The sequence below is a fragment of the Eimeria acervulina genome, genomic scaffold (assembly GCF_000499425.1).
Source record: "Eimeria acervulina Houghton genomic scaffold, Eah_scaff148, whole genome shotgun sequence".
In the NCBI taxonomy this organism is placed as follows: Eukaryota; Apicomplexa; class Conoidasida; order Eucoccidiorida; family Eimeriidae; genus Eimeria; species Eimeria acervulina.
Window position 1 is genome coordinate 28,803 of NW_013549166.1, and position 19,677 is coordinate 48,479.

Here is a 19,677-nt window from a genome sequence, read left to right on the forward strand (position 1 = left end):
CCTAACCACGCTGCCCCTATCCTCCTTCTTCCCATGACAGCAGCAGCAGATTAACCTCCTGTACACCGAGGGGCCCCCCTTGTAACCCCAGGCCCTGTCGCTGCCCCCCAAGCACAAACAAGGGTGGCGTGGGGGCCCCTCAGAGGCTCTGGGGCTAGGGGGCCCCGGGGGCCCCCCTCATGCCAAGATGAAACGCCCGCTGCATGCTGTAGACCTCAAGGCAGGTGCAGCAGCACCAGGGGGCCCCCCTCCTCAGGCAGCCATGCTACCCTTTGGGGGACCCCTGGCATCTCTGAGCCCTGAGGGGCCCCCGGGGCCCCTCGGGAGTCAGCTGTACCCTTTAAAACCCCCTGGTATATGTGAGAGGGAAGGAGGTGGAGGCCTGGCTTCCAAACTGCAAAGGGGGGGGGCCCCTCCCTCTCCTTGCAGCCGCAGCACTGATGTGTACAGACACCCCAGCTCACCGCCTCCTCTTCCTCCTGGAGCTGAAGTTATTACTGTAGAGGACGACGATGAAGAATTGCCGCCTCCTGCTTCTTCTGCTGCAACAAGTTCCTCTTGTAGCGCCGCCCAGCAGCGCCAACTGAACGGCACCAACAGCAGCAGCGACAGCAGCAGCGACAGCAGCAGCAGCGGGAGCAGCAGCAGCAGCGGGAGCAGCAGCACCACCGGGAAGCAAGCCAGCACCGGAAACGGCGTTGTTGAAGATGCAGCGGTTGGTAGTGATGGAAGGCACAACAGCAGTAGCAGCAACGTTTCTTCGTGTGCAGGATCTGCTGCTGTGGCAGCAGCAGCAGCAGCAGTGTGCGCTGCTGCTGGAGCTTCTGCTGGCAGTGTGAAGCCCTTCAGCGGAGCCCACAGCAAAAGCATATGGGTGCAGGGGCGGCAACGACCTGAGCAGCTGGAGAGGCATTTGTTAGATTTGCATGCAAAAGAAGCAGTAGGGAAGGTGTCTTTACGAAATGCAGTGTTTCCTTCTGCTGCAGCAGCAGCAGCATTTATGAGGGCTGTCTCGCAGCTGCCTCGCGTTACCTCCTTAACTCTTACTGCTGCAGAGATGCCGCCTGAACAGTTTGCTGCAGTTTGTGGCGTTCTCTCCTCTTGTCGATTTTTAAATCACGTCGACTGCAACGCAATTGGGAGCCAGCCGCTGCGTGCTGCAGCGCTGCAGCAGCTGCTGCAGCAGCTGCAGCAGCTACCGGATTTGCGGGAGCTGAATCTGTCGGGGAATGACTTTGCTGCTGCTGCTGCTGCTGCAGCTGCTGAGGAGAGGGAGGTTGGGGGCCCGCTCCCTGATGCATTTCAGCTGCTTAAGGGCCTCCTGCTTAGTGGAGTTCTCTGTCTACTTGCACGAGAATGCGGTATCAAACAGCTGCGACAGCTGCTGCTGTGGGTTCTGAATTCTTGTCATTGTCTTCGTATACGCCAGCTAGATTTAGGTGCTTCTTCTAAGCTTTTAAATTCCCTTATCCCTGGGGAGACGTTTGATGAAGAGGTGAGGGAAACCGAAAAAGAATTCATCTCTATACACTTCTGTTGCCGATCACAAACAAAAGAAATGCCGTTCGTCTTTTACTGCGAGTTTCTCTGTACATACACCACGAAAATACATTTTATATACATATTCTATTCACAACAATACACACATACACCTTAACGCTCCTTTTTATTCATTAACTAATTCAATACAACGAACGTACATTTTAAATATATATTTTATACACAACACACGCATAAACACCCAAAAGGGTTGTACTATTACCAATTCTTCTTCTGCTTCACCATCCTACAAACTGTGGGAACAACTCAGCAGAAGAACTTGCAATCCAAGGGACCCCCAGGGGCCTCCAGGGGCCCCCTGGGTTCTCGGGGTCCCCCGGAGGGGACCCAGGGGCTTACAGGGGCCCCCCGGGAGCCTCGTCGCATTTCGAATGCCAGGGAATTGAGTGCAGTTTTCCGGGTGCCCCGCTGATCTCTTCTGGGGCCAGGGAGCCCCCAATAGGGGCCCCCTTGCCCCAGAAGAAAGGCCCGGCCCCCTTGCCCCAAAAGAGGGGCCCCTGCGGGGCCCCTGGTCTTGCTGTTGCGGGCTGCTTTGATGCCTGCTTAGCTGCTTTCGTTTCAGGTGTATATTCAGCTCGTTATGAGGCGCAGGCACCCGCCTGTGCTTCGCTGCTTGCGATTGTGCTGCTGCTTGTGCTGTTACTGCTGCTGTTGTTGCTGCAGCTGCTGCGTCGGGTGTCTCGACTGTCGAAGGCAACGTGGCGGATGGGCAAAGTAATTGGAGACTACGCGCCTTCCTTCCGAGGTATAGAGCAGCAGCGGCAGCAGCATCAGCAGCACGGCAACTCAGCCGCAGCAGCGGCACCAGCAGCCGCTGCTGCGGCTGCTGCTGCAGCCGGAGGACGTCAACCCGAAGCAAACAGCCGCTGTCGTTGTTGTTGCTGCCGCTGCTATGTTGGTTTGCTGCAGCTGTTAATCTGTGGAAGCCTTATATGGCGCAGACCTTCTGGCTGTACTGCCTGCTGGATGCGATGCTGGCTTCGAGTGAAGGAGCAGCAGCAGCAGCAGCAACAGCAGCAGCAGCAGACGGAATACCGAAAGAAGGGGGGGCAGCAAGAGCAGCAGAAACCTCGTCTTCGCAACTCCAGCAACCTGGTGCAGTGGGGGCGCCCCAGCGCTTACCTCGTACGCTCGAGGCCGATGCTGCCGCTGCCGCTGCTGCTACTGCTGCAGCTGTTGCTGCGCCTAATGGTGCTGCCACTGCAGCTGTTGCTGCTACTGCTGCTGCTGATGCTACTGCTGCAGCTGCTGTTGCAGCACCAGCAGCTGCTGCAGATGTTGCATTGATGTGTGTGTGGCTGTACAGTTATTCGAGTGTGGGGTGTCCCCACAGACCAAACCGTCTCCAGCCCTTCCCACGCCGCGTACTTCAGGTAGGAAGCAGCAGTAGCAGCAGAAGGCTGCTGTTGCTTTGTTGCCGAGAAGCAGGAACAGGAGCAGCAACAGCAGCAGGTTGCTGCAGCACTGCTGCCGAAAGGCAGGAGGAAGTTGGAGGAGGTGCAGCAGCAGCGGGAGTTGCAGCAGGAGTAGCAACAGGAGTAGCAGCAGGAGCAGCAATTGGCGTATCTGATTCGCATTTGTTTTTTGCGGCCTAGGTATGGATATCTAGTTGCGCGGCTGGGGGATCGCTGCCTCGTGCGGTGGGCGTCAGTGGGGGCGTTTGCTGCTGCAGTAGAAGAAGACATTTCTGCATGCAAACAAGCAGCAAGCGCTGCTCCGCCTAACCCGCAGCAGCAGCAGCAGCAACGGCAGCAGCAGCAGCAGCAGCGGCAGCAGCAGCAGCGAGGATCTGCGGGCGGCAGGACCTCTGCTCGCCTCGCTGGGGTTGTGGGTGGAGGCGCGACGCATGCGGATCGCCTCACTGATACTTTTGGGGCTTTCGATGCATGCGTTGAGGCTGCAAGGGTAGAGCCTGCTGTCTTCGCGTTCGCAGCTTGGAGACAGCAGCAGAAGCAGCAGCAGCAGAAGCAGCAGCAGCAGAGGTGGCTGCAGCCGGGGCAGTGGGTGGAGGTGCTGGCAGCTCGAACAGAAGACAAACGCTTTTTTTACTCCTCTATTGGTGTTGTTCAGCAGGTGCGTCTCACGTTGCCTTTAGGTCTAGTTTGTTTAGGGACCTTCTGCTTTGTTTTGCGTTTTTGCTGCTTTGCTTGTTTTGCTTTTGTTTGTTTTTTTCCTTATCCTTCCACAGCTATTAATGGTGCTGTCTCTGTTGCTGCTTTATTTGTTGATAGTGTTTATTTCTTTTCTTCGTGTTTTGCTCTCATTTTTATTATTCTTTTTATTGCTGCTGCTCGTTTATTGCTTGTTGTTTCTCTCCGTTCTTTTTAATCGCCTCCTGCCTCGTTCTTGTGGTTCCTTGTGCTGCACCCTTGATGTGAACAATAATAATAGAAAATTAATAATTGTTTTTTTTATGGTTGTTGCTTTTGTTTATTTCTGTTTCTTTTTGCTTGTTTTTGCTGTTGTTGCTGAGGTACAGGTGGTGGCTGGAGGAGGCGATGCACCGTCTTTGCTTTATCAGGTTGAGTGCCTCGGTCTTCCTCCTCGCTCATTTTCTCGTTTTTCTTTAGGGGTTTCTGCTGGTCCTGCTGAGGCTGCTGCAGTGCTGCGAGCGACATGCAAAACGCTGCTTGTGCAGCAGCAGCAAATACAACCCCTTGCTTTTCTGCTGCCTGGTGAGGCATGGGAGTGGCAGCAGCTGCATGCAAGGTGGGGGGAAGCAAACTGTGTGCAGCTGCCGCATGCATACGGAGTCGATCTCAAAAACACCAACTATGGTGAGTGCATGCACCAGCAAACAGGCATGCACACACGTGTGCGTGCATGCATGCATGCATACATACATGCATTCGCTTGCTTGCATGCTAAGGCATGCATAAGAGGCTTTGAACGCATCTTATTCCCGTGTGTTACGCATGCATGTGTTGCAGTAGCAGTAGCAGCAGCAGCAGCGGCAGCAGTACAACCGACCAACTGCTGCAGCACGAAAGGAATAATTGTGGGGGCCATGGCCGCATTTGTTTTTGGGTTTTGTTGTTTTTTCATTCGGGTTATAAGAGGTATAATTGATTTTTTTGCATGCGCCGATGCTGCGCTTTTTCTGCTTTCAGGGGGGCGGGTGGTGTACGCACTCTCGCCTGCCACCCGCAGGACCAATGGTAGCTTAGGGACCTCTAGCAGCAGCAGCAGCAGCAGCAGCGGCTGCGGCGAGGCGTCGCCCCATGTGGCGAAGGCAGCAGCAGCAGCAGCAACAACAGCAACAGGGGCAGGAGCAGGCGTTGGTGGTGCTTCGCGTGCGCACATTGAGTTGAACTGCCAGCAGCTGGAGTTTGCAGCGAAGCATTTGCTGCACCCGAGGCAGCTGTTTTGTCGCTTTGGGCTTGAGGGGAATGAGACAGAGGGGGGCCCTGCAGAGACCTTCTCATCTCTTGGTGTCAGTGAGGCCCCGCCTCTTCTCTCTCCTCTTCTTTTCTCTCCTCTCCTTTCTCCTTCTGTCTCTAAAGGAGACAGAGGGGTTGCCTCTCGGCCGGCTCAGGGGAAGGAAGCGGCTACGGGGCTCACACCCAACAGCAGCAGCAGCAGCAGCAGCAGCAGTTCGGCTCAGGGAGGCACAGCTTCTCCTGCTGGCCGCAGTCGCTTGAGAGGCGCCTCTGAGGAGTCAGCAGGCAAACAGAGTGTCAAGGGTAACAGCAAAACGAGCGAGAAAGCAGCAGCAACAGCTGCTGCTGCTACTGCTGCTGCTTGTGACTCTACTTCTCCTAAAACAGGTTGGGCCTCCCCTAAGGCACGGAAGAGGTTGCTGCTGCACTCGTCTCTGAAAGAGGAGAAGAGGCTGGCAGCAGAGGCCCTGGGGGGCTCTTCGGCGCTGCTGCTGCAAGGCAACGACGCTCAGCTCCCACCCAGAAAGAAACAACAAAAATGCAACAGAAACGCACAAATTAAAGCTGCTGCGGCAGGGCCAGGCCCCCCCGATCCGCTGGTGCAGCAAAATAGAGGAACAGGAAAGAAAACGCTGCCAGAGGCGTCGGTGGTGGTGGAGCTATCAGATGAAGAGCAACAGCAGCAGCAGCAACAGCAGCAGCCGAAGCCGCCGCAGCAGCAGCCGCAGCAGCAGCTGCCGCAGCAGCAGCTGCCGCAGCAGCAGCTGCCGCAGCAGCAGCCGAAGCCACAACAGCAGCAACAGCAGCAGCAGCAGCAGGTGAGCAGCAAATCTTCTGTATCGTCAGCAGGGGATAGGGATGAGGAGGAGAAGGTGAGCAAAGAAGGAAAGGGAGAAAGCGAAGAAAATACTCCATTGGGGCTTTTGCTGCAGCAGCAGCAAACTGCAGCAGAAGAGGCCTCTATAGACACAGCCTTGTGGCAGTCAGAGCGCCTTTGTCTCCGCTGTCGCATGCCCATACCAACTCGCCAACGCGCAGCAGCAGCAGCAGCAGCAGCAGCAGCAGCAGGCGCAGATGCAGCAGCAGCAAATGCAGCAGCAGGTGCAGGTGCAGCAGCAACAGACGCAGGTGCAGCAGCAGCAGATGCAGGTGCAGCAGCAGCAGATGCAGGTGCAGCAGCAGCACCTACTGCTGCAACAACAGCAGCACCTGCTGCTGCAACAACAGCAACAGCGGGAGTGCCCTCCTGGTTTGGAAGGGGCCCCCCTGCTGCCGGAGTGCGGCGGCGATTTCGGGTGTATGTACGGCGGATAGGCGCAGAGAAAAGGAGACGTGAACAACAAGAAATCAAAAGTCTCCTGCACGACCTACAGCTGCCGATACCCCCACTTTCTACAGACTGCACGTACACCGAAAACAGCAGCAGCAGCAGCAGCAGCAGCAGCAGCAGCAACAGCAGGAAGCAAGATTACGATCAGCAACAAGAAGCCTTCAAGCGTTGCGTACAGGTCGTTGGCGGAGTCGCCGTCCCAGCGGCCTCGGTCGCAGAGAAGCAAATGAATTCTCTCCGCAGCAGCAGCAATAGCAGCAGCAGTAGTAGCAGCAGCATTAGCAGCAGCAGTAATAGCAGCGGCAGTAATAGCAGCAGCAGTAATGGCATCAGCAGTAGCAGCAGTAGCAGCAGCAATATCAGCAGCGGCAGCAGCTCAAGCGACGCAGCAACAGTTGCGGGCGTTAGGGGTGCGGCTGCTGAGGAGAGCGGCAGCAGCGGCAGCAGCAGCAGCAGCAACATGGCGAAGGGGGACGACGGCCATTGTTCCTTAGAGCAGGCCTGCTGCTGCTGCTGCAGCGGGAGCAGCAACTGCTTCTGCTGCAGCAGCAGCAGCTGCTTTTGCTGCCACCGCCGCCTTCGTTTCTCTAAGGCGGAGTATCACTCCCCCCAAGGCCCCGCCGACTGTCCTGCTGTAGCTGCAGCAGCACCAGCACCTGCAGCAGCTCCTGCAGCAGCAGTAGCAGCAGCACCTGCAGCAACTCCTTCTGCAGGTGCTGCTTCTGCAACAGGAGCTGCTGCAGATGCTGCTGTTGCTGCTGCAGCAGAACTGCAGCTGAGTGCTGATGAGTGGGCCCTTGTGACTGCTGCCTTGGGGCTGCTGGCGCGTCGGGGCGTCGTTGGTTTAATTGCTGCAGATACCTCTCCTTCTTTTTCTTCTTTTTCTGTTGCTTCTTCTCCTCATCTCCGTCTGCTGCCACTGCCTGGCCTCCGCATTGCGCCTGAAGGAGCGCATGCAGCGGAAGCTCCAGCTGCGCATGCAGCAGCGGCGCATGCAGCCACAAGTATGGCAGCAACAGCAGGTGTAGATGAAGAAGAGGCGCTGGAGGAGGTGCGGCGGGTATTAGAAAGGCGCACGAAAGACCCTCCCTTTTGGGGCTTAGGCTTGCAGCAGGGTAGAGACAGCAGCAGCAACCCGGAAGGCGGAGATGCTGCTGCATCAGCAGCAGAATCAGCAGCAGCGGGAGCTGCTTTACCAGCAGACGATGTGCTGTGTGCGAACTGTTTAGGAGAGGGCTGGGTGTCAGAATTGACACTCCCTCGCCTCCTTAACGCCTATAGAAGCGAACACATGAATACCACATGCAGCGCGCGTGCATGCAGCAGCAGCTCGGGGGGTCGCTGCAGCTGCCGCGGGGCGGCAGCAGCTAGACGCAGACGGCCGGGAGCAGCAGCAAAACCACAAGTATTCGGCTGGAGCCGACATAGTGCTTTTCATGGTATTGCTGCTGCTGCGCATGCATGCAACATAAGCCAAGCTGACGCTGAGCAAGCATACAGCGAATATGCATGCATGCAGCTGGAGCAGCACCTGCACTAAACAACGGCCGCACGCAAAGCTGCGGGCTGCTGCTCCTGTTTCCGCTGCTGCTGCGGCAACCGCTGCTGCTTCTGATTTTGCAGTGCTGCGGCTGCTGCGGTGGCAGCAGCACCTGCTGCTGCTACTGCAGCAGTGGGTGCACCGTATCTGGTGGGGAGGCCTTGGTGTGGGAAATAGACACAGATTCAAGTATCCAGAGTACATTCCTAATAGTTACTAGGCTCTCAATATATATATAGTTTTTTATATGTACATCTAATTACTGTAGATGCTGCCATTTGCTGCTCGGAGAGGCGTGTGCCAGCTACACTGCCAGCTATACCTACTTTGACAGATTTATCGGAAGTGAAGAATAGGATTTGAGTGATGTACGATGAGCAGCCGAAGCGTATGAGCTGGATGTACACCTTATTGTCTATTTAGTATTTTCAGCAGTAACGCCAGCACGCATGCTGTGGTTAACCAGCTTATTTTACCCCTGCAGGCAAACACCGCGGGTAGCTGTGCATGCGCAGTTTCTCTGACTGCAGGGTGAAGATGAAGATGAGTAAGATCACTAAGCGATGAATTAAAACACAGACACTCGCTTCTGTACACTTGGGGTAGGCTAAGCGCTGCCGTCGGCGGAGGTAATCAGCAGGCCTAGAGGGTTTATTTGAATTCTGTGTTTCACATAGCTGGTGTATTTTGGATTCAACGCACGCTTGAGGATTTACGTTGCATTCAGTTCAATAAAACAAACGGTCGCCGACCTGTGCAACTCGCGGTGACTGGCTGGGGGGAAGGGCGCGACAGCGGATCGTACCCGGGGAATTCTCAGGTTTGCTTGCGGAATATAGAATAAATGATACTTCCGACGTTTTCGAACGAAATATTCAGGAAATTAAACGCAAAAAAAGTATTTTGTGGGGCACGGTGGCGGCCGCGACGGCTCCGGCCGACCCGTTCGGGTGTATACGCAGGTGTTCAGAAACCACGGGTTTTCGCAGCCTTTGGAACTTATTGCACATATGGGTTATAAGAGTTGTTTCTTTCATTTTTATCCCTGAAACATCATTTCATTCATGAATATCCGCTTATGGAGCAGCTTTCCCCCTTGCACGCGAAGGATCTGAAGCGACTGAACGATCAGCGGCGACAGACAACAGACAACAGACCGAGGAAGCCGTGCCTCCGTTGCAGCAGCTTCCTTAGAAACCCTTAACAGTCAACCCTAAACCCTAGGCAATTTAATACAAAATTGGCGAATTCTTTTTCTTCTAACCGCTCGTTTGCTGCTGCGATCAGCAGCAAACGCCGCCTGTCGGCGCTCCACACGCAAAGCACCGCATGCGCTTTGTCAGTCTGCTCGAAACAAACTCGCTGCTGGGGTATACAGCACACTGTTTGCTGCGGTGTACATACACCTCAAATTCATCGTCTGGCGCTGGCTCAGTGTCCTGGAGAGCTGGCGCGGTCACACACGAAACTCCATTTATCTTCTGTTAGGCCGTCGCATCCAACCAGAAGCATCTGCGTGCTGCAGCTTCAGCCAAAGGGTTTAGGGTCTAGGGCTTAGGGTTTTGAAGCAGTGCAGCCTCTGCACGAGTTCTGAGGGGCCTGCAGTGGTGCGGCGGGCGCCCCGAAACCTAAACCCTAAACCCTAAACCCTAAACACTACGCCAAGATGATTCAAGAGCAGGAACAGGAGAAGCTGCTAGAGGAGGCCTCGGCAGTTGTCAGAGAGCAAGGCTGTTACATGAAGCGAGCCATCGTAAGCATTGCATCTCCCGCGTTTTTCCCCTTCTAGATGCATATTTTTGTTGTTGAGGCCTTGACGTTGTATTATTCTCTCCACATCACTTTGTAGTTTTGTCTTGATGCTACACAGTGTTAATACACCGCGTTCAAAGCTGCAATGTATCCGCAGCTTCTTCAGTTCGCAGTTGAGTGTATTGGGTTTGTGATTCGCATGATATTGCCAACGCTGCGAATACACCCGAGACCCGGTCAACCCTTTTCGGGTGTATCTGCAGCTCTTACTGTTTTCAGGATAATGACAACCTGAGAGATGCCTTAAAACATGCTTCCAACTTTGTCAGTGAACTGCGGACGTCTCTGTTGTCGCCGAAGCATTACTACGAGCTGTGTAACCTAAACCCTAAACCCTAAACCATAAACCCTTCGCAGGGGGAAGCTGTTGGCTCCCCCATGCCGTTCAAGCAAAGTCTAGACCCTAAACTCTAAACGTTTGCGTCTGTATTTCAAGTTCTGCTGCGAAGCTGTGCTTGTAGGGCGTAGCAGACCGTGTCTACTATTGAGGGTTTAGGGTTTAGGATTTAGGGTTTGTGCGTTGGGGGGGTGTTTGGGTGTACAGACATGCTGGCGTTTCAAGAGTTGCAGCATTTGCTGGCTTTTTTCAGTGACAAGTCTCGGCACGGTCGTCGCTTTTCAGATTTGTACGAGACAGTGCAACATGCAGGAAATATAATTCCTCGTTTGTATCTGCTCATTACAGTTGGGGTTGCCTTCATAAAATCAAAAGAAGCTCCTGCAGCAGATATTCTCAGAGATTTAACAGAACTCTCGAAGGGAGTTCAACACCCCATGCGCGGCCTCTTCCTTCGTTTCTATCTCATTCAACTCTGCAGAGATGTTCTCCCAGATAAAGGGTCCGATTATGAAGTGTAAGACTTAAACCCTAAACCCTAAACCCTTAACATGTGTTCTCCCAGATAAAGGACCCAATTATGAAGTGTAAGGGCCTAAAACCCTAAACCCTTAACCCTTAACCTGCGTTCTCCCAGCTATTCATACCCCAATGTGTTCTGCTACTTCTGCTGCTGCTACTACTGCTCTTGCTGCTGCTACTGCTCTTTCTGATGCTGGTGCTGGTGCGGCTGCTGCAGGGAGGGGGTTTCGGGTCCGGATGATGCATTTTTGTTTTTGCTGACGAATTTCAACGAGAGCGCCCGTCTATGGGTGCGGCTGCAGCAGCAGAGCAGCTTGAGAGACAAAGTGAAGAAAGAAAAAGAGAGAAAAGATTTAAAAGTTCTGGTTGGGTCTGCTCTCGTTCGCATGGCGCAGCTAGAAGGCATGACTGCTGAGTTTTATAGAACCCAAGCACTCCCAGCCATTCTCCAGCAGGTAACCCGCTGCAGCTGTTGTTCTTGCTGCTGCTGCTGCTACTCTTGCTGCTGCTCTTGTTGCTCTTGCTGCTGCTGCTCTTGCTGTTCCTGTTGCTGCTGCTGTTGCTGCTGGATATATCTGCTATTGTTGTATGTGTGTGTGTGTGTGTGTGTGTGTGTCTGTGTGTGTGTGTGTGTGTGTGTGTGTGTGTGTGTGTGTGTGTGTGTGTGTGTGTGTGTGTGTGCGTGTGTGTGTGTGTGTGTGTGTGTGTGTGTGTGTGTGTGTGTGTGTGTGTGTGTGTGTGTGTGTCTGCGGATGCATGCATGCATGCATGCAGATACTGGGATGTAAAGACGTCTTAGCGCAGCAGTATTTATTAGATTGCATAGTGCAGGTGTTTTCGGATGAATGCCATTTGCAAACGCTGGATATTTTCTTAGAGCAAACAAAACATGTTCAGAAAGGAGGTGGGCCTACTCTTAAACAAAATATAATAATAATATTAATGAAAATAATAAAAATGAAAATATGTAGTAATAATAATGATAATTAGTACGTATTTTTTAATTTCTTTTTTTTCAGTTGCACTGAAGCCAGTGTTAACGAATCTCCAGCCGCACTTTGTCTATTTTATATCCTACTTATTATTTACTTCATTATTTGCTATTTATTATTTATAATGTTTTGTTTAATTTATTATTTATTTCTTCTTTTCAGTTGCACTGAAGCCAGTGTTAACGAATCTTCTTAGACGGCTTACGAGCTTCCTCCAGGCGAACCCAGAGGTATTTTTTTTATTCGTTTGTCTGAGCGAATTAAACATTTCCCTTTATTTGTTAAAGATGCATATACATATATATATATATATATATTTATTTGTTCATTGTCGCTGCGTGATAAGTTATTTATATTGTCTCCACTGTTTGCTTTCGCTTCCTTTTTGTTTGTCTGTGTTAGTTTGTGATTTATTTTGTTTGTCTCTCTCTTGTTTTTGTTTGTTTATTATTTATTTTGCTTGCGTCTTTTGTGCTTTTGTTCTTTTATTACTTATTATAGGCATTGCCTGAGGATATTTCTCTGTTTGATTTGTTTGCGAATTTCATTCGCTCGCAAATTGAAGAGACAATTAACTCGCATTCAACAGCAGGGCAGCAAACGCCTTCTAGTGCTTCTTCTGGGGGTAATTAACCAACTAAATAATAATATACATATGTATGTATATATATCTTAAATAATACATTTATATAAATATTTATATATAATATTTGTCGTTGGTGTTGATGTGCGGCGCAGGGGCGATGAGCGTTTCATGCTTGCTGGCATTGCAAGAAGTCTTTCAGAGTTTTTGTTTGTCTTTGTTCCCCTCGCGTGTGGATTATATATCTCTTATTCTTGATGATGCATTTAGACTATTAGCAGCAACTTGCCAGCGGCCTTCTGCAGCAGCAGCAGCAGCAGCAGCTGCAGCAGCAGCCGCAGCAGGCAGCAGATCGCCTCCAAGCCTTTCCAAGCTGCACAGCCCCTCAGCTGCATGCAACGACGGTAGCTTTTCTTCTGGTGGAGCAGCAGCAGCAGCAGCAGCCGCTGCAGCAGCAGCAGCAGCAGCTGCTGCTGCTGCTTCTCCTGAATCCAGCATGCGGCTGCAGCTGCTACCTGAAGAGGGAATGGAAGCTGTTTGCTCGTTGCTAACGAACCCACTAAACGTATTATCTCTCCAGGCCCTCAACATTGCCAGCTACTCCCCTCTGTTGGAGTTCTTAGACGCAAACACCAGATATCAAGGTACTCAATCCTTGCATGCATGCATTCTTGCAATGCTGCATGAATGCAGAGATGCTTCTGCTGCTTTGCTGCTACAGTTGCTTTGCTGCTACTGCTTTGGTGCTGCGGTTGCTTTGCTGCTGCTGCTTTGCTGTTGCTGCTGCTGGAGCACGCGCCAATGCAATGTTTGTTTGGTTTGTTGCAATTGTTGTGTGTATTGTTTGCCTGGGGAAAGTAGGTGTATGCCGCCTTGTGCATGCATTCTGTTTATTTTTGTTTGTATTCTTTTTTTGTTTTGTTTGCATGCATGCAGTTGCGGATAGCATGGTAGCTGCAGTAATAGCTGCAGGTCTTCCCCTGGATTCTGCTGCTTTATTTAATCATTTCCTTATGCTGGTTTCCCCTTTAATTGAAAAAGAAGAAAAAATAAAAGGCGGAGATGATGAAGGTGATGCAGGGGAAGATGATACGCATGCAGTGGCAGCAGCAGCCGCAGCAGCAGCAGCAGCAGCAAAACATCTCCACCAACTTGCTATGCTTGTTCATCTCTCCAAAGCTGCAGACACTGATGAACAATTTCAAATTCTTCTCGCTGCAAAAAATGCATTCTCCGGAGGTATTTCTTTTTGTTGCTTTTTTCTTGTTTTTGTTCTTTATGCTGTTGTTGTTATTGTTGTTTATTTAGCTGTTTGTTTTGCTGTTGATATTTATTTTGTTTGTGTTTATTTTGTTGTTTATTTGGCTGCTGTTTATTTTTTCGTTGTTTATTTTGTTCTTGTCTTCTTATTTTGCTGCTTATTTTGTTGTTTATTTGGTTGTCGTTTGCCTGTTCATCTTGTTTGCTCATCTTGTTATATATTTTGTTGTTACTGCTGTTGTTGCTGCTGCTGCTGTTGCTGCTGTTGCTGCTGCAGGAGGAGCACTGCAGCAACGGGTGCTGCTGCCCCCTTTGGCTGTTGCTGCATGCCGTTTGCTGCCTCTTGTGCTGGAACGTCAATCTCTTTCTGAGCAAAGATTAGAGAAGTCTCCTGTTTATGGAGGGAAGCGTGTTTGTCAGTTTTTGCATTCTGTTTGTCTTCAACTTGTTCCTGTAGAGCCGGAGGTAAGGAGATTATTCTTTTGTATGTTGCTTGCTTTCTTTTGCTGTCTCTTTTTATGTATCTTTACTGTCTTTCTTTCTCTTATACTCTCTTTCTCTCTTTGCTTTCTTTTGCTCTTTTCACGTGTCTCTTCTGCCTATCTCTCTTTTATACTCTTTCTCTACTTTCTTTGTTTCTCTCTCTTTTGCTTTCTTTTCCTGTCTCCTTTTCTTTTTTTGTTTTCTTTTTATTACTTTTTCTCTCTCGTTTTCCTTCGCTCTTTTTTGTCTTCTTTGCTGTCGTTAATCACCGTTGTTTCTTTTAACTTGCTATTATTAATTTGTTGTTGTTTATTATTCGTGCTTTATTATTATGCATTGCTACTATATATTATTATTACTATTATTATTGTTATTATTACTATTCGTTTCTTACTTATTGTTTTTATTTATTAGTATTAGTATGCATATCTTGATTGCTCCTCATTTATTGTTTATTCTTTATTATTCTTTATTCTTCATTTACTTTCGTATTCCTTTAAAAATATATAAACAAGAATTTGTGTTTGTATAATTAACACGATTGATGCTTTTTGCAGTCTGTTTTATTTATTTCTTTTCTTTCTTTGTTTGTCTATTTTATACAGATAGCCTTTCGCTTGCTGCTGCTAGCAGCTGTAGCAACAGAAAAAGCAAATATAACTGCAGGGGGTTATGCAGCTATTTGCGAAGAATTTGCTTCCCAGGCTTTAGTTTGTTTTCAAGAAGAAATAACAGACAGCAAAAAACAATTCGCTGCTCTCACTGAGGTCGGGGCCTCTGTTTGTTTGTTTGTTTGTTTCTTTAATTGCTTGTTTGTTTATTTGGTCGTTTGTTTTGTTTGTTTATTTCTTCTGTTTGTTTGTTTTGTTTGCTTGTTTGTTTTGTTTGTTTGTTTGCGGGTTTGCTTCTAGTTAGGTGGATCTCTGCATGGTTGTTTGTTTAATTCGTTTTCATTTAAATAAATGCATTAGTAATAAACAAATAATATATTGTGTTTGCTTGTTTGCTTTTAATCAGATGGTTGGCTGTTTTTCAGGATATATTCGCAGTTTAGATCCGGAGAATTTCGCTGTTGTTTGTTCATGTTTGTGCGTTTCTGTGTTTGTTTGTTTGTTTTATGTTTTATTTATTGATTTTAATTGATTAAATATCTTTTGTTTGTTTGTTTGTTTGTTTTGAATCAGATGGTTGGATGCTTTTCAGGGTATATTCGCAGTTTAGATCCGGAGAATTTCGCTTCGCTTGCAGCGAAAATGACGCAGCACGGAGCGAAGCTACTAAAAAGAGCAGATCAGTGCAGAGCTGTTCTTTCTTGTTCTCATTTGTATTGGAATGCAGTAAGTTATTAGTATTTATTCTTTATTCTTTATTATTTATTTATTATTAATTATCAATTGTCATTTATTATTATTTACATTGCTTAATAGGGCTGTGGCTTTTAGTATCACTCAAGTTGAATTGAATTTATGCATGGGTAGAGTGAATTTGCATACATATATTATATATATTTATATATATATTTATATTTATTTATTTATTCAGGTAAACTACAGAGACAGTCAACGAGTGTTGGAGTGTTTGCAAAAGGCCCTAAAAATTGCAGACACGGCCATTCAAGCGAATGCATCTCATGTTTGTCTTTTCGTTGAAATATTAAATAAATATATTTATTATTATGAACAAAACAACCCCGAAGTAAGACAAATAAGCCGTAAACCCTCAAACCCTAAATATGGATGCCTATATTTATACATAGATATGAATATATATATATATATATATATATATATATATATATGCAATATGTTTGTAAACTTTGAACCCTAAAACCCTAAAGGCTAAACCCTGAGCAAACGCCTAAACCCCAAAAAGCAAATATACTTATTACTACAGACAAGCCAACCTGGAGCAATCATCCCCAAACCCTAAACCACAAACCCTAAACCCTAAACCCTAGGAATGCGCCCGCTTTCTTTTTTCTGAATCCAGCCCTTAGGGCATCTTGTTATTAATGCAGAACCTTCGCACACCCTAAATCCTAGTTTCTATAGACCCTAGATGTTGTAAACCCTAAAGCCTAGATGTTGTCAATCCTAAACCCTAAGCCCTCGATTTCGTAAACCCTAAACGGTAGATGCTGTAATTCCTAATTACAGCATCTACCGTTTAGGGTTTACGGTAGATGCTGTAATTAGGAATTACAGCATCTACCGTAAACCCTAAATGCAGACCCTAGATGGTCTGCAGCCTAGATGCGCTAAACCATAAACCCTCGATGCTGTCAACCCTGAACCCTAAACCCTTAATGCTGTAAACCCTAAACCCTTAATGTTCTAAACCCTAAACCCTCGATGTTGTATACCCTAAACCCTTTTTTTGTGGTTTAGGTGACAGCGGACTTCATACAAAATCTCCTTGCCCTCTGCGTAGAGCACTGCAAATTTGCAGAGATAGGTGCGAAATTTATTTTATTTCCTTTTGTTTATTTTTTATGTTTTGTTTTTGTTTTATCAAGTTATTTTGTTTTGTTCGTTTAATTGGTACATTTAAGGGCTTACTTTATTATAATACATTTATTTTCATTCGTTTTTATTGTTTTGTTCGTTGTTTTTGTTTCTGTTTTGTTTGTTTAGTCTGTTTAATTGCTTGTTTTGCACTTTTTAAATTTATTTTCTTTGTGAGTATTTTCTGTTTGTTTTTGTTTGTTTTTTGTATTTGTTTGTGCTGTCATCCCTCTTTATTGCATAAACTTGTCTGCTGTTTATATTTGTTGTTTATAATAATGAAAATAATAATCATTATCATTATTACAACAATAATAATAATATGCTTGTGTGGCGTTTTATTGTTTCGTTTATGTGTCTTTGTATATCTGTTTGCTGTTTGTTTGTTCTTTTCTTTCCTTGTTCGTGTTTTTCTCTTATTTTCTCTTTTATTTTATATATACTGGGTACTAGGGTTTAAGGTTTAGGGTTTACTGAGGGTTTAGGGTTTGTTGCGTTCAGACAAGGATGACGACGTCATGAGAAGCTTCCGCAACACTTTACAGCACCTCAAGCTGAAGAAGCAAACGGACCCGAGCAATCGATATAAAAGTTTGTTCTAGGGTTTAGGGTTTAGGGTCTAGGTGCTGCGTTGTAGCAAAAGGCGTTGCTCTAGGGTTTAGGGTTTAGGCGCTGCGTTGTAGCACCACAAGCTGAAGAAGCAGACAGGCATGAGCAATCGATATGAATGCTGCTTTAGGTTTTTGTGTTATTTCTTCTATCTGTTCGTTTAGCTTTCATCTTGAGGGTTTAGGGTTTAGGGTTTAGGGTTTGTTCGTCTGTACAGGCCTGGATCTGTCGTTTGAGCTATGATGAAGGCTTTTAGGGTATATTTCTTTCTTTGTATTTTTTTATGTGGTGTTTATGTTATTTAAATAAAGAAATCATTTAAACGTTAACACAAACTATGTTTTAATTATTTTATTTCAATTTGTTCATTGGCACATCACTGTATTGCCGCCTGCTTTTTTCTATTCAACAAATTGTTTGTCTTTATTTACTTATTTATTCCTCGATCTTTCTTTGTCGTCCTGTATTGCTTGTTTCTTCGTTTATCTTCTTTTTGTTTGTCTATCTATTTTCGTTGTATCGTTTGTTATTCTTTATTATTTATCTTCATTTATTCACTTAATTTTTAAATTCTGTATTTATCATTGGCTTTGGTTTGCCTGTATTTATTATTTATTCTTATTTGTTTATGATTTTTATCTATTCTTACTTCTCGTTTTTGCTGCTGTCTGTACTCATTACGCATTTCTACAACTTTACTCATTCATTTTTTATTTTATTTTAATTTTGCGTGCAGGCGTTTGCGTGGGGAGGGAAAGAGAGAGAAAGAGACGGCAAACAATCTTTTTTGTTTGTAATTTTTGTATATATATACAATACCTATATATATATATATTAATTAAAGAAGAGCAAGTTCTGTTGAGAGAAGTAAATGATTTGTTGAATAAAACAATAAATACTATAACGTCGTCTCTTTGTCTCCGATAAGTATAGACAGACACTAAAAAGAAAAAAACAAAAGAAAACAACAATTTCTTTTTTTTCTTCTTTTTTACTGCACATACAAACTACCGCCGCCAAACAGGCAAACTAAAACCCATATATATTAACATATATCTGTATGCATATATATATATATGATATATTTAAATATATATTTAAATATATTTAAATATGCATTTAAATATATTTAAATATATATTTAAATACATTACATAAATTATATATATATAGACTGCCATGCGTACTTGAACAAGTACAGCAAGCAAGAGAGAAAAACAGAGAGAGGAAAGAAAACTAAGAAGTACATGGAGAGAGAAAAAGAAAAAGAAAGAAAGAAAGAAATGATGGATAGCTACGCCTCTTTAAGAGATATACGCGGGCAAACATTCATAGACATAAGTTCTTGAAAGAGAAGTTTGCATGCATACGGCATTTGTACATTTGCAATTGTTTGTGTTGATTTACAAGAAATGCAGCATCCCGAAGCTCCAATAAGACCGCAGGTAGTGCAGACAGAAGCAGAGAAGACATCACTAGAGAGAACAAGCCTTTCTAATAATAATGCAGAAGCCCCGTATGCAACTAAACAATCCCTCTCCATTTCCCCTAATCTTAAACCTCCATCACGCGCTCTTCCTTCTGTTGGTTGTCTTGTTAAGAGTTGTCTGGGGCCTCTTCCTCTTGCATGAATCTTATCTTGAACCATATGTTTTAATTTCTGATAATACACCGGCCCAGCGAAGACATATGCCTGCAGTGGAGCTCCGCTGATACCACAAGAAAGATATTGTTTTCCTGAGTAATGATACCCGTGTTTTAATAAAGCTTTTCCTAGATCTTCTGCATTTGCGCCAGAGAATGCAGTGCCGTATTGCAATTCCCCAGAAAGTAAAGCTGTTTTATTAGCTAATAATTCTAATAACTTCCCCACTGTCATTCTTGAAGGAAAACCATGAGGATTCATTATTAAGTCGGGTACCCAACCATCTTCACTAAAAGGAAGATCTTCAGGAGATGCAATTAAACCTACAACCCCCTTCTGGCCGTGACGAGAAGAAAATTTATCTCCTAACTCTGGAAGTCTTGTTTGTCTTAGCATAAATTTAACTAAACGACTACCATCAGCATTCTCTGTTAATATAACTCTATCAACATATGAAGGCACAGGCGTTTTATAACGAACAGGAGAAGGAGTATATTCATTTTCTTCCAGATTGATAGGGTCTGATAAGGCACCCTTCGTATTACTAGGGCTATACTTATTCACAAGAAGCATTTCTTCTTCTATTCTTTGTCCTACTCCTGCAATACCATCTTCTTCCAATGTACTGAAGCGTCTTGAGCTAAACCCTAATAAACCCCCTCCACAACGTTCATTTTCTTCCAGATTGATAGGGTCTGATAAGGCACCCTTCGTATTACTAGGGCTATACTTATTCACAAGAAGCATTTCTTCTTCTATTCTTTGTCCTACTCCTGCAATACCATCTTCTTCCAATGTACTGAAGCGTCTTGAGCTAAACCCTAATAAACCCCCTCCACAACGCCGAGCATTTAACCCTAATAAACCCCCACCACTAGAAGCAGCAACACCACCCCCTGCTGCTGCTGCTGCTGCTGCTGCAACACCACCACCACGCTCATAGCAGCCACTTGATGGGGGAGGAAATGCTCTATCACAAGCTCCATTAAAGTAATGCTTGAATTCAACTGTTTGTTTTTTTATAGAAATACACCGACCAAACCCTCTATCTACTGCCCCTCTATTTAAAACAATTGCATCTTCTATATCATAGCCGCTATAACTCATCACAGCCACACTG

At 46.5% G+C, this 19,677-nt stretch overlaps 2 protein-coding genes across 2 annotated transcripts; both read left to right on the forward strand.

The window, feature by feature from the left end:
* Positions 1 to 187: 187 nt before the first annotated feature.
* Positions 188 to 7,810, forward strand: EAH_00021080 (hypothetical protein, conserved; the record flags this gene model as incomplete). Its single annotated transcript, XM_013393502.1, has 7 exons — positions 188 to 1,495; positions 1,852 to 2,305; positions 2,470 to 2,685; positions 2,867 to 2,933; positions 3,156 to 3,633; positions 4,040 to 4,337; positions 4,671 to 7,810. 7 exons carry the CDS (start codon positions 188 to 190, stop codon positions 7,808 to 7,810), a joined length of 5,961 nt encoding a protein of 1,986 aa, XP_013248956.1.
* A 1,666-nt stretch (positions 7,811 to 9,476) lies between these two features.
* On the forward strand, positions 9,477 to 17,155 carry EAH_00021090 (vacuolar sorting protein 35, putative; the record flags this gene model as incomplete). Its single annotated transcript, XM_013393503.1, has 16 exons — positions 9,477 to 9,563; positions 9,842 to 9,938; positions 10,167 to 10,476; positions 10,699 to 10,936; positions 11,256 to 11,385; positions 11,636 to 11,703; positions 11,975 to 12,098; positions 12,212 to 12,700; positions 12,993 to 13,295; positions 13,594 to 13,781; positions 14,405 to 14,566; positions 14,817 to 14,887; positions 15,016 to 15,136; positions 16,187 to 16,253; positions 16,805 to 16,894; positions 17,130 to 17,155. The coding sequence occupies 16 exons, from the start codon at positions 9,477 to 9,479 to the stop codon at positions 17,153 to 17,155; spliced, it is 2,571 nt and encodes an 856-aa protein (XP_013248957.1).
* Positions 17,156 to 19,677: the final 2,522 nt, after the last annotated feature.